The sequence below is a fragment of the Panthera pardus genome, unplaced genomic scaffold (genome assembly GCF_024362965.1).
Source record: "Panthera pardus isolate Hobbes unplaced genomic scaffold, ASM2436296v1 HiC_scaffold_8, whole genome shotgun sequence".
NCBI lineage: Eukaryota > Metazoa > Chordata > Mammalia > Carnivora > Felidae > Panthera > Panthera pardus.
In genome coordinates, this window is record NW_026527013.1 from 144,240,656 (window position 1) to 144,266,207 (window position 25,552).

The 25,552-nt window shown below is 55.9% G+C and overlaps 1 protein-coding gene across 3 annotated transcripts; it reads right to left on the reverse strand.

Moving 5' to 3' along the window:
* Positions 1–327: 327 nt before the first annotated feature.
* PRRT4 (proline rich transmembrane protein 4) lies at positions 328–10,491 on the reverse strand. Of its 3 annotated transcripts, XM_019452649.2 has the most exons (5): positions 10,176–10,491; positions 8,188–8,909; positions 7,998–8,102; positions 7,531–7,650; positions 328–2,701 (listed from the first exon to the last, which is right to left on the reverse strand). In XM_019452649.2, the coding sequence occupies exons 2-5, from the start codon at positions 8,831–8,833 to the stop codon at positions 876–878; spliced, it is 2,697 nt and encodes an 898-aa protein (XP_019308194.2). In that variant the 5' UTR covers positions 8,834–8,909; positions 10,176–10,491; the 3' UTR covers positions 328–875. The 3 variants fall into 3 exon arrangements, with proteins under 3 accessions (XP_019308194.2, XP_019308195.2, XP_053753871.1); XM_019452650.2 differs by lacking the exon at positions 10,176–10,491 and having other exon boundaries at positions 8,188–10,139; XM_053897896.1 differs by lacking the exon at positions 10,176–10,491 and having other exon boundaries at positions 328–1,440; positions 8,188–10,134.
* Positions 10,492–25,552: the final 15,061 nt, after the last annotated feature.

The following is a 25,552-nucleotide window of genomic DNA, read 5'->3' on the forward strand; positions in this document are numbered from 1 at the left end:
AACTGGTCCCTAGCCAGCTGTCCACCACAACCTGCAGCCAGGCTCCTAGGAATGCAGACATTTCCACCAATGACCGTGGAGTTCCCGCCTCACCTCTCAAGGCCGGTTTCATCTCTGACAAGCCACTTCCCAGAGAGTCAGAGGGCCTTCCAGGGGTCACTCCCAGGACCCTCACTCATTCCAGCTACAGGACAATACTTGCAGTCAGGAAGGAGGGTCACTGGGGTCTGAGATGAACTCACCCCACCCCAACACCGCTTCTCTTCCCGAACTGACGGAACCGCTGCTGCTGTTGCCTCATCTAAGCTTTTCCAAGAAGATCAGACCTTTCTCTGAAAATATTTTATTGATAAATTAACTCTGAAAGCGTTCACCTCCCACCCAACTGCTGTAGAGTCTCCTAGATGAGCTATGGACCCTTCTATGGGGAAGGATCACATGGAGGACAGGGAGGCTCGCTCATACAGGAATGGGATTCCTGGGTATGGCAGAGGTGGGTTTGGGGACTGAAGCCGGTCTCGAGGTCCTCTGAGGACAGCCCCTCTCACTCAGCACCAGAGTGGGGAGTGGTGGTCAGGAGTGGAGCACCTTGGGGCTTTATTGCTGGTGAATGCCAAGGAAAGTGGGACCCTGCCAGCCTAGAATTGCAGCAGAGGGCATCAGAGCCCAGGGCTCCAGAGGAGGTGGCACTAATTCCCAATCAACAGAGCCTGGCTGCTGACCCACCCACCCACCCAGGGACCCCTGGATGGAGAAGGAAGCGGGGAGAGGTATCTGAGCCAGGCAGGATTGAGGAAGGGTTACAGTGTGCAGGTCTCGGGCAGAGCAGGCGCCAGGAGGGGGCGAAGGCTGGTGCACCTAGGGGGGGCGCCTCTTCACAGGTCTATGGTGTCGCTGCCCATGCTCAGCTCGTCGATCTGTCGGCAGGCGTCCAGGAATTGCTCCTGCAGCAAAGCTTCTGCGGCCTGCAGCTCAAGAGTAGGCTCTGGGGAGTCGCGGGAGGGTGGGGACAGGGCCTGGTAAGAGCCTGAGCCGGGGAGGCTAGGGCTGCTTCCCGAGGGCCGCGGGGGACTGAGGACGCAGACCAGCGGACAACGTGGAGGCCTGTCGGGGCTGGAGCATAGCAGCATGGACGAGCTGTCCCTAGAAAGTCCGCACAGTGAGCCGGAAGAGGCGCTGCTGCCCGCGGGCCAGGCCCCGGGAGAGGGGAGCTCCTGCGGTGCGGGAGAGCCAAGGGCCTCCTCAGACCTCTCATTGGGTCCGGCCCCGGTCTTCGCCCCCAACGAGGCGGTGCGGTAGAGGCCCAGCCCAGGCAAGGCTTCCCCGTAGGCAGGGCCCTGGAAAAGGCCGGGAGTGAGCAGGGCCTCGCTGCAGAGGGCCTCCTCAATGCTGCGCCGCAGGTTGATTGGGGAGGGCGGGCGGAAATCCACGGTGTAATCGCTGCAGGGGGAGGAGGCCGGAGAAGGGGCCGGGTTGGCCGCCGCGCCTTCGAAGCCCCGGCAGCCGCCTCCCTGGAGTAGGAGGTCGGGGCCCGGCCCGGCCAGGGCGCACAGCTGCAGCAGCTCCGCGTCGCCACGCGCGATGGCGCCACCCAGGGGCTCCTTGTCGGGGGGCCCGGTGACCCAGCCCCCGGGCAGCAGCGGGGCCGCGTGGCCCGGGGACAGGCGGAAGAGCTTGGCCCAGCAGCGCGGCGGCACACGGGGGCTGCAGAGCGCCGGGTAGAGGCCCAGCAGCGCCAACGGGAGCGCGACGCCCACCTCGCCCAAGCGCAGGCCTAGCTGGAAGGCCCACCAGGGCCAGGGTCCCTCCAGGCCAGGTTGGCCGCCATAGCCCAGGGCGTGCAGCACTTCGTAGCCCTGCAGGGCTCCGCTCAGCAGCCCGAAGGTGCCCGCCACCGGGGCTGTGCGGGCCGCGCGCCGCCAAGACTCGCGCGGGGCGAAGGGGCTGCGAGCCTGCGGCAGAGGGGTGGCGCCCTTGAAACCAGACCCTCCCAGGGGCGCTCCGGCCCGCCGCCGCCTTCCCCCCCAGCAGGAGAGCGCCAGCAGGAGCCCAGAAAGGAGGGCGGCGAGGAAGGCGTGCAGTCCGCGGGAGGCGAGCCGCAGGGGCCGCAGCGGGCGGTGGGCCGCGCTCCCGAGGGCGGCGGCGGCCGCCAGCCCCAGCCCCAGGAGCAGGAGCACGGCCAGCCCGGCGGGACACCGCGGCGGGCGCGGCCGGGCCAGCAGCAGGCAGGCCAGGCCCAGGCCGGCGGCCAGGCAGGGCAGCGGAAGGTCCTGCAGCAGCAGCCAGGCGAGCGGGGGCAGCCGGTCGCGGTGCCCATAGGCGTCGTAGAAGAGCGGGAAGGCCCGCGTGGTCCCGGCCGACAGCAGGAGCAGGTCCAGCAGCGCCAGGCAGGGGGCGCCTGGCGGGCAGCGCCAGGGCAAAAGGGCTAGGGCCAGCAGCGCCAGCAGGGCCACTAGGCCGAAGAGCGTGCCTACCCCGTACACGTGGGCCTCCCAGGCCAGCCCCCAGCGAGCTCTGGCCTCTGCCCAGTCGGCCTCCAGGGTCAGGAAGAAGAGGGCCCTCGGGGCCACAGGAGGCTGCCCCTCGCGTTCAGGCAATTCTCCCATGCTGCAGGACCCTGGCCCACACTCTGGCTGCACGGAAGGCTTCCCAGGGCTGGCAGGAGAGGGGTCATCCGGGCCAGAGGTGGGCCTGGTGGGGTCTGTGGGCAAAGAACGTTTGTCTGAAACAATTATGCAGCCCTCCTCCTCCCCTCCCCACAGCCGGTGACCTGTATACCAGTCAGAGTCTCATAGCATCTAGGACACCCTTGTCTTAAATACAATGCTCACCCTCTCAGCTGCTCGAGCCTTCCCCTCCCCATCAAACTCCTCACACAACACTTTCAGCTCTCATCCCTTCCCCCCATCCCTAACCCCCCCCCCCCCCGCTTTGTTCGTTTCCCTTCATCACTCTGTGATTCTACTGAAAAGAGTTTTTAAGAAGCCACAGAACTTTACAACTGGAAGGACCTGGAGAAGCCCCCTCTAGTTCAATCCTCTGACGAGAAAGAAAGCTTGATGAGAACAAAGATTTTTGTTTGCTTTGCTCACATCTGAATCTCCATGCCTAAAATGGTACCTGGCCCAGAGTTGGCACTGAGCAGATATTCCCTGAATAAATGAATCCTCTTTTTGCCCCATGAAAACACCGAGGCTCTACAGAGAAGCAAAGTGACTTGTCCAAGGTCACAAATCGGCAGAGCTACCACTAGAATCCAGATTGAAGCACCAGTCTGAGCCTCTTCTCGTGATTCCAGAGCTTTTTCATGACACTGATTTGCTTATCTCTTATTCTGTGCCCCTGACTCCCAACTCCCACCTTGGTGCTAAGAGAAGCTTCCCTTGCCCCTTTTCAACTGCCCCCCCACTTTCTGTCTCTTCAGGAATAGCCCCTACACACATATGCATGCAGGCAGCAGGGGGAGAGGTAAGACATTCCCGTCCCCAGCACCTGAGGAAAACACAACCTTTCCCATCCACTGGCCTTCCTGTCTGCCACACCCCCAACCCTTGGCTTACTCATGGCCATCAATCACAAAGCCATTGGTCTAAGACTCTTAATATATAAGCCACTTCAGTTCTCCATTTTATAGGTGGCATTGAGATGGACTCCCCGGGGGGGGGGTCTCAAGGCTACCCTTGAACTCCCAGGAAGGAACCACTGGGAAGATCATAGTGGGATAAGGTGCCATCTTCGTGAGTGAGCCCCTCAGGTGCCCTAGGGTTTGCTAACTTAGGCCCCTAGCCCCACTCTGTGCACCAACACCTTCCCTACCCTCCCTGGGGAAAGGGAAGTCAAGAAAAAGAGGGTGAGGAGTAAGATCCCTAATTTACTTTCCTGGAGCAAGAGAAGAGTTGGAAAGAGATCCAAGGATTCTTCCCACGGCCAAGCAGCAAAAGAAGATGCTTCAGGCTGAACCTCTCCCTACTCCACCTAGCAAGCTCAGCAGAACGGCAGCTGCAAACACTATGGAGGGAGAAACATGGTGGTGAAGGATGGAGACACCCTGGTGAGGAGGGGAAGGTGCACAGGAGGCAGATGCAGAATGAGGGAGGGCGGGTCTTCTGACAGCCAGACCCCTGCCCCAGCAGCCTGGCCGTGCTCCAGCCTTGCCCCAGCTGTACAATATAGGAAGACCCCAGGTGCACTCCCACCCCCAGGCACTGCCAGCTCAGGCTGGGAACATGCAAAACACAGCAATCCTGAGGACAAGGAAAAGGAGTGAGGGGGGCAGAAAGCAGCTCTGGAGAGAGAGGAGGGGAAGATAGAATCAGACAACTGGGGAGGGCAGAGAGGGAGCAGCCAAAAATTAAATATACACAGCTTGCTGCCTACTGCAAATGGCGGTATGTGCCCTGGTTCCTGTTCCATCACATTCCTCAAGTCTGAATTGGGGAAGAGCACCTATTGCATAAGGCTGTTAGGAGGATAAATGGACGACGTGTCCAAATCTCCTCCGAGTGCCTGGTGCCTAATAAGCATTCGAGATGTGATCGTTGTTGGTATCATCATTATCAGCTAATGTTTATCACCGATCAGTCATCGGTTTGTGTCCACGGGAGTATGACTATTTCTGGCCTCAAACTAGTTCTTGGTTTAACTAACGAAAGGCTGCTGTCTCTCAGCGCATCCTAAACTTGCTTAGGAAGACCACCGTTAGTCAAATGAGCAAACATCAACACATCGTTTCACTGTGCGAACCCTATCTAAAGAACACCATTTGGATGGACTGACCACCCCTGAGTGCCTAATGAAGACACAGACAGGAATTAAAAGGGGAACCATTCAGCTGGGATGGCTTGCTCATCAGGGGTAGGCATCAGTCCCACATGAACAGGATCAAATACTTGCACCTCCTCCTTCAACCCCCTTCCTTCGTCCTCTCGGATGCTCTTGCCCAACCACTTCTGGAAAGTGGATGAGTTCACTTGGCGTTTCCTCGGCTTTAGCAGGCTCTGCAGAAAGGCAGTGAGACTGTGCCCGGGAGCCCCACAGCCTGAGCCAGCCTGGCACCCCTCACGGCCTCCTCTTCGCTCACTGTGCAGACAAGTACAGCTCTCAGAGGTCTGTCCTACCTCACCTTTCTCTAGGCTCCACTTCTTACCCAAGGGCCAGAAGAAACCCTATCTCTCACCTCTGTCCCCAAGCACTGTGGCAAGGAGAGCAAGTATTGAACATTACTGAGAAGCCAGGAAAAAATCAAAAGCAGAAAACAGGCAAAGTGTAGGCGTAGCTCAGGTGTCAGAGGAGGGAGTTCTGAACTAGGAGCATTGCTTCCTTGGGAGACTGGGCATACCCTGTGTACCCGGGGTTGGGCCATGTTGTAGGCAGGGACAGGCAGAGAATACCCAGCTTCTGTCTTTGGAGAGTCCATTTGAGCTCATCCCCTGTTTTCCCACTTGAGGCTTGCCCAGAAAGAGCCCTCAGTCTCCCCCAGAGGAGTCCAGAAGATAGTGACTTCCTAGATCCCTCTCTGGAGGAGCCCTCTCTTACAAGGTAGTCCCACTCTGGCCCTGTGGCCCCTCTTGACCTCAGGGGCGAGAAAGGAGATAGGATGTCAATGTGAGTAATTGGTAAGGTCACAGCTGGCTGGGATGGAGTCAGGGAGAGGGGCCTGCTCGATTTATGGAAAAGTCAGGCCTGATTATCTACCAGCTGTCCAGATCAAAGGGCTGGGGAATCTCTCTCTCCCAATAGAAGCTGCGGTCCATTCAGCGGCCTGGCCCCATTCCTCTCCCCACCCCCACCTCTCGGATCATAGAAGATTGATCCTCTTTGTAAGGGTCACTGGCATTTGAAATACTGGACAACTGTAAAGGGTACAGATGGCAGCCAATCAGAATAGATGTCGGCCAGGGTGTCCGGGGAGTGGAGGGGAGCGAGTGCTCAGGGGGCTAAGGCCAGTGGGTACTTATCAACTGGTAGGAAAGTCTTGCGATATGTTAATGACCTGCACAACTTCTTCCAGCTGCCTGCTGGTTCTGTCCAAGGTGAAGGGGACCCAATTCAAAAGAGAGGTCCTAGAGTCAAAGGTTAACCACACCTAGGTTAGAAAGATCCCAGAGGAGACAGGGACTCCCCTTGTCCCCTAATACACTGCTGGCAGGAGCAAGGCCCCTTGGCCTTCTCTTCAAGAGGCCTGTCGCCCTCCTGGGTTTATCTGAGAGAACTAGCCAGGAAGAGGCTGAGTTCCTGCAGCCGTCAGTAAGGAGGGGGGAGGGGGTGGGGCAGCGAGCTGCGCTTCCTCTGATACTGTCCAGACTCATTAAACCTGCCTGGCCAGCACTGTCACCGAGGCTGACAGACCGCCAGCCAGCATCCTTCCCCCGGGGCCACAGAGCCTGCCCCCCACCCCACAGCAGATCTCTGGATGGGGAGGGGACAGCAGCCTCCTCGCCCACATGCAGTGACTGCTCCGGAGTGAGCTACAGTCAGGTGCTGTGTTAAGTCCGGAACTGGAAGGAGCTGGGGGACCAGTGCTTTCCACTGCGGAGCTGGTTCCTACTGTGAAGGGCTGAGCGGATTCACAGCTATAGTAAACGCTTTGCAGAACAAGGCTGGGCCTAGGGGTCCCTCTTCGTGGCTCCCTTGGCCTCACCTACCAGAGCCTGAGAGTGCTCTCTGCCCTGTGGGTCATGGTGGCCATCACATCTTGGCGCCAAGGTTGCGGGGTCAGAGAGGTAGGCTCTGGAAGTGCATCTGGGATGCAGTAAAGGCAGAACCAAGGTTAACAGCTACTATTTAAGAAACTTCAACTTCATGCCCAGCCTCATGCCAGGAGCTTACATGCTCTGGAAGCTTCACAATAACAAGATAGGTACTATTATTAAGCCCTAGATACTCGAGCAAATTTAGGCTCAGGAAGAGTAAATAACTTTCCCGAGGTCACCCAGCCAGTTGGTCAGTGAACTGGGATTCTGAGCCAAGTCTCAAGATTCCAGAGCCCCTAGTCTTTCCTCTGCACCACCAGCTTGTCTGGGTGCATGTTCTGAAAGACTCCTTTAAATAAGGGTGGCGTCCGTGTGCTGAAGGTCTTCTCTTCACTGTCTTCCCAATGAGGGGCCCAGTTCTGCCCATATCTGACAACATGTCATGTCAGATCAGACGGCAAAGGAGAGAGCCCCAAGGTTGGGGGGGGGTGGGGGGAGAGGCAGGCCAGGCAGACTGGAGTGAAGGGTGGAGTTGGTACTGAGGCTGTGGGAAATCATGAAGGAGTCCCTGTGTCTGTCTGCCTCTGCTACATTTGTCTACATCCTGCGCTGCCTGTGGTTGCAAAACTCCCGGGGGACCATTACTTAACTCTGTGTGGGACCGTCCCCAGCAACACTTGTTCTCAGACCATTAATACGTATCGCCATGGTGACGATGAAGAGAATGCTGATTATGATTATGATGACAACAAAATAAAAGAGCCCCAGAACGCCAACGAGTGGCTAGCATGTAGTAACTGCTAAATAAATGTCACGTGCAAGTGAACTGGACACTTACCTAGTGATGCTGTTGCAACCGTGACAGACCTTAGGGAAGCAGCTGGGTCCAAAGGGCCTGAGCTTGGGAGCTTTCTCTCCAGGGGGGTTGGGGGTGGGGACACAGTGGTGCCAAAGAACCCTGCAAAAGGAGCACGTGGGGTTCAAGCACTATCCTGCCAGCCAGTCTTGGCAGTTGGGGCTTTGGAGAAAATCCTGTCCTTCCCCAGATCTTGCCCTAAGGGAGCCAATGTATACCGAACAGGAATTGTAGCCACATGTACGCTGGGAGCTAAGCTACAAGGACCAAATCAGACTCAGTATGGCAAAGAGGGCATTTCCCCATAGGAGCAGTGGCCCGTGTCCCAGGCCCGGGGGAAAAGCAACACAGAGTCAAAGAAGACAGGGAGGTCTGATTAGGCCCCTAGCACAGTGGCTGGCACGTAGAAGTGTGCCTTAAGTGTTTGTTGCAACAAAATAAACACTCACCTGGAGAATCTGAAACTCTAGAGGCAGAGCTTGGGGATCGAGTGGGGCCTAGAGGGCTTGGGCTTGAGAAGTTCCGCAGTGGGGACAGAGTAGTGCCGAAGAACCCTGCAAAAGGAGCCCGGGCTGAAGCTTCCTCCTACCTGCCAGGCTGCCCAGCAGGGGCTCTTCTCCAGATGGGGTAGGTACTCACCAAAGGGTCCCAGGCGCCCAGCAATCTCTGCCAGGCTGGCCCGCAGGCTGGGCAGCAGGGGCAGCGTTCGATGCCCGAGCGTGGGGGCTGCGCCTGCTCTCAGTGCCATGTCAAACTTCAGCTCCAGCTCGCTCTGGCGGAGCCTGGGAGGACTGGATGGAGGTGCCGTAGCTGTCAGAGCGGTGTCCCAGGTGACAGTGCCCATCCCGGGCTGATAGGGAGCAGTGGGCCGGTCAGTGGGCCCAGAGAGGGGGAATGTGGACTCTGGAGACTGGGAGGAGGCCCAGGGCGTAGAACTGCCTTCAGCAGAGCCCCACTCCGGGGGGGAGTTCCCAAGGGAGCCCACCAGCAGTTCCCAAATGGGGTCGGTCCTCAGCCCCCTGGCCACCTCTTCCTCTGGCTCCCGGCTGGGCCCAGGAGAGAGCGGCTGGGTCTCTGTGACAGAGATCCCCCAGGCAGCAGCAGGTCCCCGAAGGTGGAATTTGAAGTTAAGTCCCAGGTTGAGAGACAGCATAGAGGCCTCACTCTGAGGTGGTGGGGTCAAAGTGGTGAGAGGGACACCCGAGACGGAGGAGACAGGCTGGGGCCCCACAGGAACAGCAAGCAGGACCCAGCAGAACAGCCCCAGACAGCCATGCCCTGCCATGGCCCCACCTGGCCTTGGGTGGTGGCCTCAGTGGGCAGGGGGCTCAGTTCTTCAGCACCTTTTGAGCTTGAAGATCCTGGAGAGAGGAGAGGCGCTATGAGCGCTCGCTGCCTGGGATCAGATGCCCCAGAGAGAGGTTGCTGATCACAGAGAAGCAGGTGGTGGGGACAGGACGCAAAGGGTTCTGCCCAAGGAGAGTTGCCAGCTCCTCCCTCCATTCAGGCCCAGAACAGATCTCTTCCCTGCGGTTCCCCTTCTCTTCTAGCTAAAGCCCCTCTCCCAAAACCCCTGCTCCCCAACCTGCTCAATCTGGGGGCTGGGGCCTAAAGGCAATCAGCTGCCCTCATCCTCCCTGATAGCTGAGGGGGGGGGCACTCAGACTTCCCGACTCAGATCCTTTCCCTCCCTCTCTTCTGTCTCGCCTCCTGTCCTCCCTCAGATATTTATTGAGGCCTACTACGTGCCAAGCACCCTTCTGCTAGTACAACTGTGAACAAGCAACACTCATGGAGAAGCCTCACGCTGCTCCCACCCCCCACCCTGGGCTCCAACCTGAGATGTTGGCACCCTCTCTCACTCAGACCCCAAGGAACACAGGGCCCTGGGAGGGGCAAAGCGCAGAGCCCAGCGATCAGGCTGAGGTGGAGAAGGCAGCCAGGCTCCCGCCAGAGAGGCAGGGTGCCCTGGTCTGGCAGAAGCTGTCCCTTCGGCCTTTCTCCTCTTTCTTGGGGCTTGGCCTGCTCCCTTCCCCTTAACCCTAGAAGTATTTGGGGGGAGGGGCAGCTTGGCCAGCTCCGGCTTCCCGGGGAAGATGGCCAGGCAGGCAAGCCCCGCAAGGGGCTGCTGCAGCCGCGTCCTACCTCCTCCCTGAATACCCCCTCCGTGAACACACATCTGGTGGGGGAAGGGGAGGGTGAGCCAGGGATACACGTGCACCCGGCCCCCTTACATCACACACAGCCACACCTAGCACCCGTGACACACTCACCCTTCACACACCCCTGCACACACACGTGTGCACACACCCACATCCGATTCTGCCAAGCCCCCTCCCTCTTACACGGGTTCAGACCCAAGCTCTGTGAGCTCCCAGCCTCCTCTCTCTCTCTCTCCCTCTCTCTCTCACACACACACACACGCACACACACGTCTCTCACAGACACGCACAGTGTATACAGTCACACAGAGAGGCACACACACCCCTACACACACATTCACACACTCCGTGCAGACACATCGCACACCTTCGTCCCCCTACACACCCACCACCCCTCGAAGGCTCGCTCGCTCTCTCGCTCACGCTGCTCTCGCCCTCTCTCTCCCCCTGCCCGGACCCGCCGACCTGTTCCTCTCGCTCCCTCCCGCAGGCGGGTCTCCTCTGCCAAGTCCCCCGAGAACCGGAGGTCGCGGCGGCCCAGGCGCCCAGCTGGACAACGCTCCGCCGAGTCTCGCCCCTTCTCTCGGTCGCGCCCGACGCCCCCTCGGCGAGTCCCGGCGACCGCGGCTACGCCGCCACACTGCCCCCGGGCCGGCTTGGCCCTGCCGGCGACCCGCAGCGCGGTCCCCCGCGGCCGGCCCGGTCCGGCCCTGCGCCCCGCGCTCCCTCCCCGCGGCGCCGCCTCCTGGCTGCGAGCCCCCCGCTCCCCGGCAGAGCCGCCCGCGCCGGGCTCCGCGGCAGCCGCGCTCTGACCGCCCTCCCTCCCTCCGCCAGCTTCCCTCGATCCCGCCCCTCCCTCCCTCTCCCCTCCCCCTCCCCCGCCCCCTCCCACCCGCGGCCCGCCCCCTACCCCGGCCGGCAGGCGGGCGCGCACCGCAGCGCCCAGCGCCGCCGCCTCTGTGCCCGACGCCCCGACGCGCGCTCATTCACCCGGCGCCGCCAATCGGCCGCGGCGAGCGCGGGAGCCTCGCTCTCGGCCCGGCGCCGGCCGCCGCACACTCCCTGGGCGGCCCAGCACACACATCCGCACGCCCTCCTTCCCCGGGAAACACAGCCTTGGGCCGAAGCCCCGCGCGCGCACACGCGTGCACACACACACACACGCGCGCGCGCGCGTGTACGCGGCAGCCGGCCCCAGGACGGCACCCCGGGCCGGAAGAACCACGGCGTTTGTTAAGCCGTGAGTAGAAGTGTAATATCTCATTAGTCCTCACCACAATCCTCTGGGTGTCCCCATTTCACAGATCGGTAAATGAAGGCCCAGAAAAGTACCGAATTTGCCCAAGATTACACAGCTTGTCAGGGACCTCGTACCCAGTCTCTCTGCTGCCCTCTCTACAACCTGGTGGCTTTCGACAGTTGTACCGCTACACGGGAGTGCCGGCAACACTTCACAGGTGAACTGCAGGATGTCAATCAGTGTGTACCCTTTTTTTTTTTTTTTAAACTGATCTCCCCCCAATACTCAAGAGTTTCAGAAATGTATGCCAGCAAGAATGCTGAGCCTAAACTGCATGTGAGCCGTGGATTATAACTTTTTTCCAGTAAGAGATGAAAGGAGAACAGTGAAGTCAGAGTGTGCAGCTTCAGGAATGTGAAAGCCCAGGCCAAGGCTAACCCAGTGTTGAAGATGACAAATGAGCAGAGTGGTCACTGTGGATACTTTATGGACCCTATTATACTGTCCCAGCGACTGATTTAAGTAGTTCCAGCTCTTCTGTTTGTATTATCTTGGGTCTCTAAATCCCTCCAAGTGTTCCTCCAAAAATGCTAGTATTTAGGGGCGCCCGCTGGCTCTGCCCGTAGAGCATGCGGCTCTTGCTCTCGGGGTTGTGAGTTTGAGCCCCACGTTGGGTGTAGAGATGACTTAAAAATAAAATATTTTAAAAATGCTGAAACAAAATAAAAATAAATACTAGTATTTAAAAGTATCAAGAGAACATGAAACAGGAGGCTCCTTGCAACCCATAAAGCTGTCCTTCAAAATCCAGACACCCCCTTGTGTTCCAAGCATTTGTGCTGGATGCTTTAAGAATATTCTCACTTAGGGGCGCCTGGGTGGCTCAGTCGGTTAAGTGTCGGACTTCAGCTCAGGTCATGATCTCACAGTTCGTGAGTTTGAGCCCCGCGTCGGGCTCTGTGCTGACAGCTCAGAGCCTGGAGCCTGCTTCGGATTCTGTGTCTCCCTCTCTCTCTGCCCCTCCCCTGCTTATGCTCTGTCTCTCTCTGTCTCAAAAATAAATAAAAACATTAAAAAAATTAAAAAAAAAAGAATATCCTCACTTATTCCTTATCACAAGCCAGAGAGAGAGAAATTATTGTCACTGTGCTATGGCCTTGGATGTGACCCTGACCCCTTTTCCATCTCCCCCTCCCCTGCTGCACTGTAAGGTTGGGGAGGGGCTGCTGAAAGAGTTACCTAGGGCAGGTTCTGTCTCAGTCACAGAGATCTCACATAGAGAGCTCACATAGTCATAAAGAGCTCACATAGAGAGATGCCCGGGTTAGGTGCTCAATGAATGTTAGATGAGTAAATAACAAACAAATGAATAATTCTGGGGTCCTTTGGACCATGGGTTGTGTTTCAGAAAGGCATCTAGGGCTCACCTTCTCATCACAGAATCCCTTCAATTGGTGTAAGAGAAAATCAGACAACCCACTGATCCCTTTTCCAGGGGATGCCTACGATGAAGGCTGGTATTTCTTCTGGGTCGCTAAACATAACATTGCGAAGGGCATTCCCTGGATGCATCCTCTGGGATCCCTATGGGATCCCTGTTTTAGTAGGGATCCTCCCCCCAAGCCCTTTAGGGGCTGCCTGAAGCCTGCATACTGGGATCCAGCCTCTAGTTTTCTCTCATATACTTAATAAAAGTTATCCTGCTAGAGACACTTCCCTTGAATCCTCCTCATAGAAGGGCTCATTTCCTGCTAATCGTGTTCACTTAAAGACTTCTAAATGGAAAGACAGAAATAAACACACCCCAGAACATTAAAACAGCAATCTTCCATGACCAAGTAGGGTTATTCCCAGGAATTATATTTAAAAAAATATATTGAAAAGGGAAGTTAGGGTTTTGGGTTAAGATGGTGATTAAATGCATACATCTAATTTCACTCCCTCCCAAAACCCCACTAAAATTTCAATAAAGAAATTTTTAACTCAAGAGATAAACCCTGAAGGATGGAGAGAACAGGAAAACAGACAACAGCCACAGAATTTTTGAAGCAGAATGGCAGACAGCCATGCGGTTACTGACTTATCAGCCCTGAGGAAAAAGACATCTCAACTGGCAGTGGGGAAAATGGAGCCAACTTGATTTACATTGCAAGGTTCTCAGAAGGCATGCAAACTGCCAACCAAGGTCCCTCTGGAACTGTGGAAGAGGTTGCTAAAATAAAGGCCATGATGAAAAGCAGTTAAATCCCTAGATTTCTTCCCTAACTCCAAGCCAGGGGACTACAAGTCCCTCCCCATCCCAGCCATGGTCTGGAAGATTTTTCCTCTGAGGATGGTAAGATAGAGAGGGTAATTGGGGGCGCCTAAGTGGCTCAGTCAGTTAAGCGTCGCCTTCAGTTCATGTCACGACCTCACAGTTCATGAGTTCGAGCCCCGCATTGGGCGCTCTGCTGTCAGCACAGAGCCTGCTTCAGATCCTCTGTCTCCCTCTCACTCTGCCCCTCTGCTGCTCTCTCTCTCTCTCCCAAAAATAAACATTAAAAAAAAAAAGAGCGTATCTGGATTGGAGAAGCTTCAAATGCAGTTGTGAACAGAGATACCATACTGAAAATACTAAAAACAAGGGGATTAAGTGACCATGTCATATGGCACAGAACCCTAGCCTTCTACTGTTGGGGTCCCAAAGTGCTCAGAGTAGGACCTTTGCTGTTTAGGCAGGAAACTGGAAGATTCTACTCTGGGGTATTTCACCAGCCCTAGAGGAAAGACCTAAAGATACTAACATAGAGGTTTCCCCCAAAACAACCCAGCTGTGTCACCCTACAGTGGCAAATCCAGCCTGTGAGTTGGCTCAGAGTTTTTGACTAGCCCTCTAGCCCTCCACAACCTTAATCATGGCCAAACATTCCCAGACATGCAGGAAATTTTCTAATGCAAAGAGAGAGACAAAACAAACAATAAGAGAAGTAACTTGCAGGAAACAGGTTATACAGAGAGAAGAAAGGGTCCAAAAAGCCCATTTTTAATATCCTTAGAGAGATAAGACAAGATAGTACATCTATGAAACAAGAACAATATGCTATACAAAGGAACACCCAGAATATAGCAAGAGCAACAATTGTGTCTCGAAAAAGAAAATCATGACAGCAGAAACAAAACGTCAGTAGAAAGATAGGAACATAAAGTTGACTAAATCTCCCTAGAAACCAAGCAAGCATACTAAGAAAATAAAGAAGACAAGGGGCGCCTGAGTGGCTCAGTCAGTTGAGCGTCCAACTTCAGCTCAGGTCACGATCTCACAGTCCGTGAGTTCAAGCCCCTCGCCGGGCTCTGGGCTGATGGCTCAGAGCCTGGAGCCTGCTTCCGATTCTGTGTCTCCCTCTCTCTCTGACCCTCCCCCGTTCATGCTCTGTCTCTGTCTCAAAAATAAATAAACTTTAAAAAAAAAATTAAAAAAAAAATTAAATAAAGAAGACAAAAGAGTAAAACATTACAGGACAATTGCAGGAGTTCAACATCAAAATAACAGAAGCTCCAATAAGAAAAAAGAAAGGTGAGGGGGTGGTGCCTGGATGGCTCAGTCATTTAAACATCTGACTCTTGATTTTGGCTGGGGTCATGATCTCGCAGTTCTTGAGTTCAAGCCCTGCGGAGGGCTCTGCTCTGTGAAGCCTGCTTGGGATTCTCTCTCCCTCTCTCTGCCCCTCCCCCCCACTTGCACTGTCTCTGTCTCTGTCAAAAATAAATAAACTTTTTTTTAAAAAAAAGGGAAAAACAAGGGGCGCCTGGGTGGCTCGGTTGGTTAAGCGTCTGACTTCGGCTCAGGTCATGATCTCACGGTCTGTGAGTTTGAGCCCCGCGTCGGGCTCTGTGCTGACAGCTCAGAGCCTGGAGCCTGTTTCAGATTCTGTGTCTCCCTCTCTCTCTGCCCCTCCCCTGTTCATGCTCTGTCTCTCTCTGTCTCAAAAATAAATAAACGTTAAAAAAATTTTTTAAAAAAAAAGGAAAAAACAACCCAGGAAAATGGAAGAGAAGATATTCCTCAATGAACTAATTTGAGGAAATTTTCCAGAACAGAAGGGCGTGAGTTGCCAGGTCATTAAAGGTGTGTCCACGAAGACCCAACACTTTAGATGGAAATAAACTCCCACCAAGGCAAATTAAAGAGAAGCATCTAGAAACTTCCAAAACAAAGTAACATACAAAGGATTAGATACCAGAAAGGCTTTGGATTTCTCAACAGCAATGCTAGAACTTAGGGTGACCTTGCCCACTGACATTTCCAGAAAAGGTTCTGGTAAACTCTCAGAGAAGCCAAAGCCACACCAAGAACCAGGTCGAGGCTCTGCTCACATCCCTCTTCCTGGAAGTCTCCACCTAGTACAAAACCATCCTTTCCTTTACCAGCTAGATCATTCTTGCTTCTCGGCATTTTTTTAGGAATACGCACAAATGTGGTGAAGGCATAAACGAAAGCTGTGTGGGGCAGCCCTCCCCTAGGAGGTCGGAGCTTCTTCCTGGGCGTCCAGAAGGCCAGTGCCTGCAGGTGACTGCCGGCTCTCTCCAGGAGACACGAAGAATGTAGAAGTGAATGGAAGGAACAGCGGTGAAGGGAAGGAGGCCTGAGGAACAGAGATGGGGACCAAGGAGTCCTACCCTGCTCTGGTCCCCATCCTTCTTTCCTCCTGCCGCCAGCTCCTAGGCTAGGGGAGCTGAGGCAGGCTGGCAGAGGGTCCCTCCAGTGAGTTCCTGCATTTCATCTCTTTGTGTCTTTAGCTCTTGGGGATTAGGGTGGATAGGGCAGGGGTCAGGGAGGTCTGCTGCACACATTATGTTGTAATTTAAAAAAAAAAAAAAAAAAAGAAAGAAAGAAAGAGAGGACCGGTGCTTTAATCTTTTGACAAGGACAGCTGCTCCCAGGAGTCTGCTTGGTGGGTCTCTATCTCCTTGTTTCTGCAGCCCTTAGACTTAACTCAACCTTACTGTGCTCCAGTGTATCCGATCCCTCATTTGTAAAATGGGGATAATAGTAGTCCTTCCCTCACAGGGTCACTGAGACCACTAAGTGAGTTAGTATCTATGAAGTGCTTTGAACACAGATGTACCGTAGAAGCGTTTGCTACCGTGTTACTATGGTGTTAGGGTTCCAGGAGTGACAAATAAAGCTGCTGGGCGCGGGCTGGGGGGGCGGGGGGGATGGAGGCGAAGTTTGGGGGCAGGGGACCGAAGAGATCGCGGGGTGATGGGGAAACAGGGGCAGCGGGGACAAGGGGGAGATGAAGGTGTCTGGGGGAGGAGGATTCCTACCAGGGGATGGGCCACAAGGGCCGCACTAGCCAGCAGGTAGAGGTAAAGAGGCTGAAGCTTGATCTGTTTAAGTTTTATAGGGCAGAGTAGGCCCCAGGGAAAAGTGTCCTGATTCTCACATCCCTGTGAAAAAGCACACGCCCTGCTTAGAGCAGAGGTCCCCTACTCCGGACCACCCAGGCGCAGGATGGGGGGTGGTGCTGAGCCAACAGGTCCATGGCCGAGCTGGGGGCTCAGCGGCAAGCCCCTCCTCCCACACAAATGTGGGGGGCGGGGGGCAGACTCAGCCGGGCTTTGGTGTTGGACAGCCTGAAGGCTTCCCACAACTGCCAGGGGGACTCAGCTGTTTCCCCGCAGCAGGGGGAGCGGCCACCCTGAGCCCCTGCTGCCCGTGACCCTCCCCCTTCCCTGGTTGTGTCCCCATCCTTCACGGGCTCGGAGGACAGAGAGGAACAGCCGAGGGGCCTGTGGGGTGGGGGTGGAGGGCGCTGGAGGCCACACCAGAGCCGCTACGTTGGCACCCACGTGAGGCCTGGTGAGGGTGCTGCGGGAGGGGGGCACCCCCTTCCAGCAGAAGAGAAGCCAGCAGCCCCAGCACAGGCCCCATGCGCTAGCTCTCCTCAGCGGGCTTCCCTCACCCCTGCCGCCGAGGGCTGGGAAGGAACCTTAAAGCAATCTCTGTTCCTCATCTCAGCCCTCCTCCCTGCTTCCTGAGACGTGATGCCTTGGTTATGTAAATGGCAGGATGACCAAATGGCAAAGTTGATGCTGGGGACACTCAAAAACCTACCTCGCCTCCCAGAGGGCCTGGGCTGGGCAGGGAATGAGGGAGGGGACGTTCTCTGTGTCTAGGCTGCTGGGAGAGAAGAGAGGAACCCTTCTGGACACCTTCCGGTCCTTTCGCTCCCTCACCCGCCCCTCCTATCCTCTCTTCTGGGCAGGGAGTGGGGAGTTCGCTACCAGGGTGCAGGCTGTGGGTACAGAGGCTTGTGTTCTACCTGTGTCTGCCCTCTGCGCCCTGCCCCCCCCCCCCCCCGCCATGGGCATAGCCCCCGATCAGCTGCCTGCGGGAACTCCTTGGTAGAACCTTTCCAGGAAGAAGGGCACAGGTGAAGGGGACAAACCAGAAACACTATTGGACTTCGGGCTATTGGAGCAGATTGCTTAAAACACACTTCTCGTTTTACAAGGTGAAAGCAGCCATTCCTCGAACTCTGTCCTCGATTCTGACACCCTAACGATGTGTCTGAATCAGTCTCACTCGGGAACCAGAAGACCCGTGTTCCAGTCCTGTCTTGGGCAGAGCTGTGAAGAATGTTCCATGGCTTCTCTCAGGACTGGGCCACTGCTGATAGGAGGGTGAGGTCATGTGTGCAAAGGGCGATGACAGGAAGGGCTTGGAGGACGGGGCCACTGGGAGGCCTGGAAGGTGATAAGGGGACCCAGAGGTGAGGAGAGCCTGCTTCATTCATCCTGGTCCCCCTGAGGAAGGTTGCACTCCTCCCCGAAGGACCAGACTGCTAAGAGTAAGGAAGCGTCCTCACAGCCATTGTGTGCGTAGGAGGCAGGGTGGGGGGTGACATGGGAGGGACAATGATATATTCTAAGGACTCAGAAGCATTGAATCATTGAAAGGATGCAGGGGAGAAGGGGATAAAGGTGGCTCCTCTAGAGCCATGCTATTCAGGGTGCTCCATTGACCAGCCCCTCTTCCCAGCACGTCCTCACAGCCTCCCCACCCCCCCCCCCCACCCCTCTGGCACCATGGCCCCTGGTGCTGAGTGAACTCTGGTAACGGTCTGGTTCAGAGAAGGAAGCCCAGGAAAGGGGGCTGGGGGCAGACTTTAGAGCAGGATTTCTTGATCCTTAGAAATTGAGCCCCTTCTGAGAATCTAGTGGAAATTCTGCTCCCTCTGCCCAGAAAAATGAACAGACAGACACACAATCTTGGCACACACAGCAGGGGGGTCATAGGTCCTCCGGAGGCCATCCCTGAACCCCAGTCCACAAATCCGATCTTTCCTTCTGTCTCAGCATTGCCCAGGTACTTATTCCTCGGTGCCCCACCCCAGGGCCCCAAGGGCAGAGACAACCCCTGCCTCAGGGAGCTTGCAGGCCAGATCAGGATGCAAACCCCAGGGACTTGGAGCCCAAGCAGAGGGCTTCCTGGAGGAGGCGCTTGTTTCCAGGCTGAGGAGACAGCCTTGGGATCACAGCAAACCCACAGGCTCTGGAGTTAGGCCCTTCATCTATAGAGTGGGGACCTACGCCCACCTCACAGGGATGGTGAGAGATAATATTGATGGTGTTTAGCATGGGGTAGAACGAGGCTCATCATAAACGTGCTGTAAATACTCCCTCAGCTGTGGAGGAAGTGAGCATCCTGGCTAGGTTTGGAAAGGTGAATAACAGCCCTCCAAAGATGTCCACGTCCTAATCTCTAGGATCTGTGAATATGTCACCTTACATGGCAAAAGGGACTTTGCAGGCGTGACTATGTTAAGGGTTGGAGGTGGGAGATTATCCTGGATTATCCTAGTGGCCCAATGTAATCATAAGAATCCTTATAAGAGGGAAACAGGAGGGTCAGAGTCAGTGCAGATGCGAAAATGGAAGCAAAGGTCAGACAATGAGCTGCTGCTTTGAAGCTGGAGGAAGTTGCCACGAGCCAAAGAATTCAGGCAGCCTCTAGAAGCCGGAGAAGACAAGATAAAGGGTTGTCCTCTCAAGCCCCTAGAAGGAGCACTGCCTGGAGGGTCTATTTTCGATTTCCAGCCTCCACAAATATAAGATAATAAATCTGTGTTGTTTTGAGCTAAGTTTGTGGTAATTTGTTACAGCAGCAACAGTAAACTAATACGCTAAGCCTCGCCAGAAGAGGCCAGAGCCCGCTGGGGGGGAAGTTACGGGACAAAGGGAGTTCGGAGGGGAGTTTCTGTAGCTGGGCAGGGCGAGGAGTGAGCCTGTGATGGGAGGGGAGGGCCGGGCATGGAGTGCTCAGCCTGTGATCTCACCCTTGGCCAGCCACAGCTGCCCTGGCATCCGGACGCCTGTCAGCCTGGGGTTACATGCCTCACTGGGCCAGAAAGGGATCCCTGTGTAGCCAGGCCCCAGGCAAGGGTGGGGGTGTGGCAGAGAAGGCTGGTGCCAGGGGAGGGAGCCCAATCAGCCCTGGGGCTGCAGAGGCCACACGAGTGGAGGGAGGAGGCCAGCAGGGGCTGGCGAGGTGCCCTGTCACCCAGGGCCCCACCAGCTCGGTCCTGCTCTGCTTCTCTCCTGAGGGGCATGAGCGTTCCCTTCCTCTCTTCTTTTTCCTCCTTCGTCCCTGGGGTCTCCTGGGCTCCCCCGGGGAGAGAGGGAGGGGTAGGGAATTTGGGGCTAGGCAGCAAATGGTTGGGTCACAACTGGCTCAGTGGCGGACTAGCTGGGCGACCTTGGGCAAATCACTTGGCCTCTCTGAGCCTCCTTTCTCCTCCAGAAATGAGGATGAAAATAATACATTAATTATTTTTGTATTAAATGACCCCATGCATGAAAACACAGTCCCCAGCATAGAGTAAACCCTATCTTTGCCTCCTCTGCTTTGCTGGCCTCAGTGACGTATGTTAGGTGAGGAATGTTTTACAGTTTCATTCATTCTATTCAACAAGTATTGATGAGCAACACCGTTTTTGATGAGGAAGACATACAAGGGAAAACAGACTATCTGCACATAAACGGAGAGCGTCTGATGTGTTATGGAAAACAACGAAGCAGGAAAAGGAAGTGCCAGGGATTGAGGTAGGGGAGTGGTTTGCAGTTTTGTGCAGGGGCCAGGGAAGGTCTGTCTAACCAGGGGCTGCTGGACAGAGACCTGAGGGCAGTGGAGGAGTGAGCCGCGTGGGCATCTGGGGGAAGCAGAGGGAACAGGCCTGGCGGGAGCACTGGAGGACAGCAAGGAGGCCAGTGTGGTTAGGACAGAGCTGGCGAAGGGAAACAGATAGACAACAAGGTCTGACGTAGCGGGGCTAGGTGGTGAAGGGCCTTGTAGGCCACAGTAAAGACTGGATTTTACCCCAGGGAAGCCACTGGAGGGTTTGGAGCAGAAAATGATATGCTTCGGCTTACGTTTTAGTTATTTTTTAAAAAGAGTTTTGTTATTTATTTGTTTATATTTGGAGAAAGTGAGAGCAGGGGAGAGGCAGAGAGAGAGAGAGGGAAAGAGAGAATCCCAAGCAGGCTCTGCACCAGCAGCCTGGAGCCTGACGTGGGGCCCAACCCCCCGAAACCGTCAGATCGTGACCTGAGACGAAACCAAGGGGGGGACCCTCAACCGAGCCCCCCAGACGCCCCTGCTCCGGCTAACATTTTACACCCTGGTTGTGCTGTGAGAAGGTTCTAGTAGGGAAGCAACCCGGGGGCGGGGGGGTAAGAAAGCCCGAGCTCCTTGCAGTAACCGATGCAAGAGATGATCGTGGCCCAGACCAACCGTTGCTGGGGGAGAGACTAGAAGAAGCAACCAGACTGACGACATATTGATGGAGTCTCGCCGACGGGATTTGCCGATGGATTTAACACAAAATGTGAGAGAAAGGGGAGTCAAGGGTGGGTCCGGGATTTTTTTTGTTTTCGCTTTATCTGAGCAACGAGAAGGACGGAACTGATATTTTTTGACACGGGGTAGCTTTAAGGGGGACCAGGTCTGGCACGATGGTGGGGAAGTGTGATGGTTAATTTTACGGGCCAACCTCACTGGGCCACAGGGTGCCCAGAGAGCTGGTCACACACTATTCCGGGTGTGTCTGTGAGGGTGTTTCTGGGTGAGATTAACTTTTGAATCCGTGGACTGAGTAAAGCACATTTTCCTCCCCAATGTGAGTGGGCCTCATCCAATCTATTGAAGGTCTGAATAGAACAAAAAGGCTGAGTAAGAGAGAATTTGCTCTCTCTGCCTGCCTGACTGTCTTCGAGCTGGGACACTGGTCTTCTCCGGCTTTGGGATGTAGACTCGGGCTGGGTTGCTCTCCTGGTTGTCAGGTAGAAGTAAATGTTTATGGTTATGTTCCGCGTGAGATCCTACTTAATATCTCGTGGAGACGTGAAGCAAGCCGGTAAGTGAGATCGTGAGGGAGTGAGAGTAGATTAGATCTTTGGACTGGATTTGAATCCTCCAAATCTGTCCCTTGACCCAGTTCAAGCCGGCCTTCTCTACACAACTGCTGAAACGGAATCCTTTCCTGCACAGTCCGGGGCCCCAGCCGCATCCTTGGAGAGCACTCCTGTCCTTGGTTTCTCTAGAAAGTTCGCATAAGCTCCAGAATTCCTAACCCCCCTCCCCTCCAACTCTGTGGTCCTCCAACAGAGGGGAGCCTCACTGCAAGGTCAGGGGTGAGCGGAGGGGGTGCCCCACCCAGGCCAGGCAAAGCGGGGTCGCACTGCAAGGGGCAGATTCATCTTTCGTTCTCTTCATCCATGCCTAGTGCTCCTGGTCCCCCAGCAGGCCTCACCCCCAAGCCCCTCACCCCAGCTTCCCTTAGGGGCTTGGACACCACACCCACCAGGAGGGGGGGTGGAATGGATGGCAGGATGCCCAGGCAGGCCCAGCTTCCTAACTGAGCTCACCTCTTATTATTTGGTGACTTGGGAAGTCACTGTCTCTCTGAGCCTCATTTTCCCCGTCCACAATAAAGGACTATGTGCTGCTCCTGCCTTATGGGATTGCTGAGAATAAGATGCACCTACCACAGTGACTGGTGCTTGGTAATAAAGCGCCGTGGAAAGCAGGTCTTTTAGACTCTGTTACCCACTCCCAGCCGGCTTCTCTTCTTTCGGAGAGATTATTTTACTCCTGTGTTCCTCCTGTCCTTCAGAAGCCAAATTTTACCGTGGACATGGGCAACCAGGGAATGGTTGCCAAGGGCAGGGCTTTGGGAAAGGCTGCCTGTTGCCTAGGAAACTGCCCCACTCCAGGGTCCCTGGGGTTCCCCAGGTCGATGGGTACTGGCGCCACCTGCTGGATTCAGTGCCACACTGCTCTTAAAGCACCCGACCGAGGGATTCCCTTCTTCCGCAAGCAGGGAAGCCGCTCTGCCCCTGCTCTCCTCCCCCCAGTATCTCCACCATGAAAAGTCCGTCCCTCCTTTGCGTCCCTGGATATTCCCAGAGACCAGAGGCACAGAAAGGAGTTAGAAGCACCGTGGACCATGGGAGGGGTGGAAGCAGCATCCTTCCCCACAGAGAAGGACGGAGGGCTGATTCCCGGTAGTGTTGGATCCAAATGAAGTTCCTCCCCTTAATTGATTTCCTGGAGCCTGGAACATATTTCGCTCCCCACTAGCCTTTCCACAGGGAAAGAGCAGTAGGGAGGGAGAGGTTAAAGTTGGGGGTGGGAAAGTGACGTGCAGGGTCATGGCAAGGTCTCTACACAACAGCTTCTGGCTCCCTCTTCCTTCCCAGCCGCTCTACCCCTGGTGACCTTCATCCTGATTTCCCTTTTCTTCCCTTTTCTGGAGAACCTTCCCACCCACCATGCCACCTTGTCAGAGGAGGCCCCTGTGGCTTCAGACCGAGCCCAGGGGGCAGAAGAGAAGCAGAAACCTGCTCTGAGAGACCAAGTCTGCTGAGTTGGATGCAGGCAGCCCCTGATGCACATTTGCCCTGATGTGCGGGGTCAAAACACAGGAGGCTGTTGGCTGGGGTGGGGGTGGGGGGGAGTCTTCCATCACGAGTAGAGAAACTAAGGCACCCAGAGAGGGAAACGCTGATCTCTACCTGTGCCAGGCTAGTACTGCGCCCTGTTACCATACCATTCCTCCTCCCCGACACTAGCTGGGATGCGGGGTACAGCTCACTTGGGAGCCAGACACCCTGGCTCTCAGCCCAGAGACTACTGTTGTCAATGGGCTTAAGAGGGGGTGGGGCAGGAGGTTGGGACCAAGGGTCTTGGGTCCCCAACCCTATCTTCCCTGCATATCTGAGCTGGAAGTAAGGGAAAGGAGGCTGGTGAAGGTGACCCCGACACCCTGCAGGTGAGGGGCCCTGTCCTGAGGACAACAGGTACAGGAAGCGGGGTTTTGGGGCTGGGACCTGGTAGGTGTTGTCCGGGGTTGCATGCTTTGACCCTGGCCCTGCCTCTGACCAGACACCCTGCCCAGCTGGAGGTGGAGGGTCGCTGGGGGAAGGGCATGAGGTGGAAAGAACGGGCCCCCTGGCCCCAATAAGGGAGGGGTCTATGTGAAAAGTGGGAGGGGACACAGATCCGGAGAGGTTGGGGTCAGAGTCTGGCCCTTACAAGCTAGGAGGAGTCCTGACGGAACAAAAAGCTTTAGTGTGAGGGTGGAGGGAGGAGCTGCCTCTCCCCCCATGGCTCATCCCTCTTCCTCTCTAGACCCCACTTCTGATGTGAGGAGACGGGACGGAGGGGGAATTGAGGGTAGCTGGGTCGTGCACAGCCGGGGTGCTGACCCCTCTCCAGGTTGGCTGCCTACCCACTTCCTGACTGGCACTAGAACCACAGAAGCTCAAAGAACCCTCAGAGGGCTAGCCTGGCCCCTCCCGAGCTGCCAGGTCAAGCCATCTGAGCGCCCTTGCTCTCAGCCTGCAGATGTGGGGCGGGGGGGCGGGGGGTGGGGGTGGTGGAGGGGAAGGTGGGGCCAGAGTCGAGGGCCACTGGCCACCTCTCCATCTGTCCTCCAGGGTGGGCCAACCATGGCTGCGCTGCTACCCACCAACTCTCTGACTCCATTCCCCTCTAGTGCAAGCCGTACCTCCCAGGGTCCCCCGGGCTTCTGCCAACTACGTCCGCTCCTGCCCTGGCTAGACCAAGTACCTGCAGCTCTCCCTGGCCCGTGGCTTTGATGTGCTGGCCACGGAGAGTGTGCCGAGCCACCTCCTGTGGGTAGTGGGGCAGGCTGCCTGGGAGCTGGCGTTGTTGGGGGGGACTGGGACGCTGGCCGGCTGCCTGCCGGTGGTGCACGCCCTCTCCCTGCGTGGCTAAACCCCCGTGCAGACGCTGCGACCCGCGAGCCAGGACCTGGGGCGCCGGAGCAGCGTGGCCTGGTGCCTGCGTGACCACATCTTCCATAGCCTGGTGGCAGCCAGCCTGGACTGCATGGATAGGCGAGTGTGCCCGGGTGAGGGTGAGGGTGTGCCTGGGCCACCCGCACCAGAAAGGACCAAGTGGACACGTTCTGCTGACCCTGGGGTCTACGACCTGCATCTGTCCCAAATGTGGCTCTGGACTGCCTCTGAATGTCCATCTGATGTGGCCTTCCTACCCAGAGCGACTGTCCTTTTGTCCCAGCCGGGGCCTCCCCTACTGTGGCCGAATTATACAACCCAGAGCGAGCGTGTTGTCTGGGGCCAGCCCGGCGCGCGTTCGTCTCCAGCCTCCATTCCTTTGGGGAGCGTGAGGGCAAGTAGGACGCGGGAAGCCGGATTTACTGAGCACCGCAACCTTCCATGCACTTCTCGCATCATCCCTGCAGCGCGGGCATGAGGTAGACACTCTGCTGTGTCATCTGAAACTCTTCTTACGGCACATGCTTTGGCAAGTCTCAGAAATCGCGTAATTGGATTCCCAGATTTCCTCAACAGTGATTCGCTAACTTGGGTCTTGTCAGAATCACCGGGGCCCAGAGGCCCAGAACGCATCCTGCTTCAGTAAGCCTGGGCTCGTTTTATTTTTAGTTCCCCGGGGGATTCTGACACACACCGAATTTAAGGACCATTGTGCTTGAACTTCCTCTAGAAGAGCCAAATTAGGGCTAACACACCTCAAGTAATGCGAAGGTCATTATTACAAGGTAACCCATTGTATTGGTCAGCTCTAATGGACCCCTTAGGTCTGGCTCAAAAGGAAAATTCTCCCTTTGAACCAGTCACACCCTTGATGCTGAGCGGCTCTGTATTTCTCTAAAAACCCTTAGATCTTATCCATCTCCGTTGCCGGTCAAGCTGATTCTTGTACGGTTTTTGTAAAGCAATGTTTGAGACAAGCTATGAAACATGGCCTCGTTGTGGTCCATCCCTTCTCGGTTTTTACTGTCCCCTGGCATCCATGCATCCTTCTCCCACCGACCACAGACGCCAGGGTGCAAGGCCTCCAGGGACGCTGAATGACCCAGTCACTTTGCAACAGACTCTGGAGCAGTCACTGAACTAGCTCTGAACCTACCCAACGGTCCTGCCCTCCAGGTCTTTCCTTCTCATCCCTGAAGATGCCACAAAACTGGAAAATGCCACAGTGGAAGGCTGGCCCCAGCCCAAGGGGCTCTTTCAGGAAGGGCCTGGGAGAGGGTAGGTACTGGCATGGCAT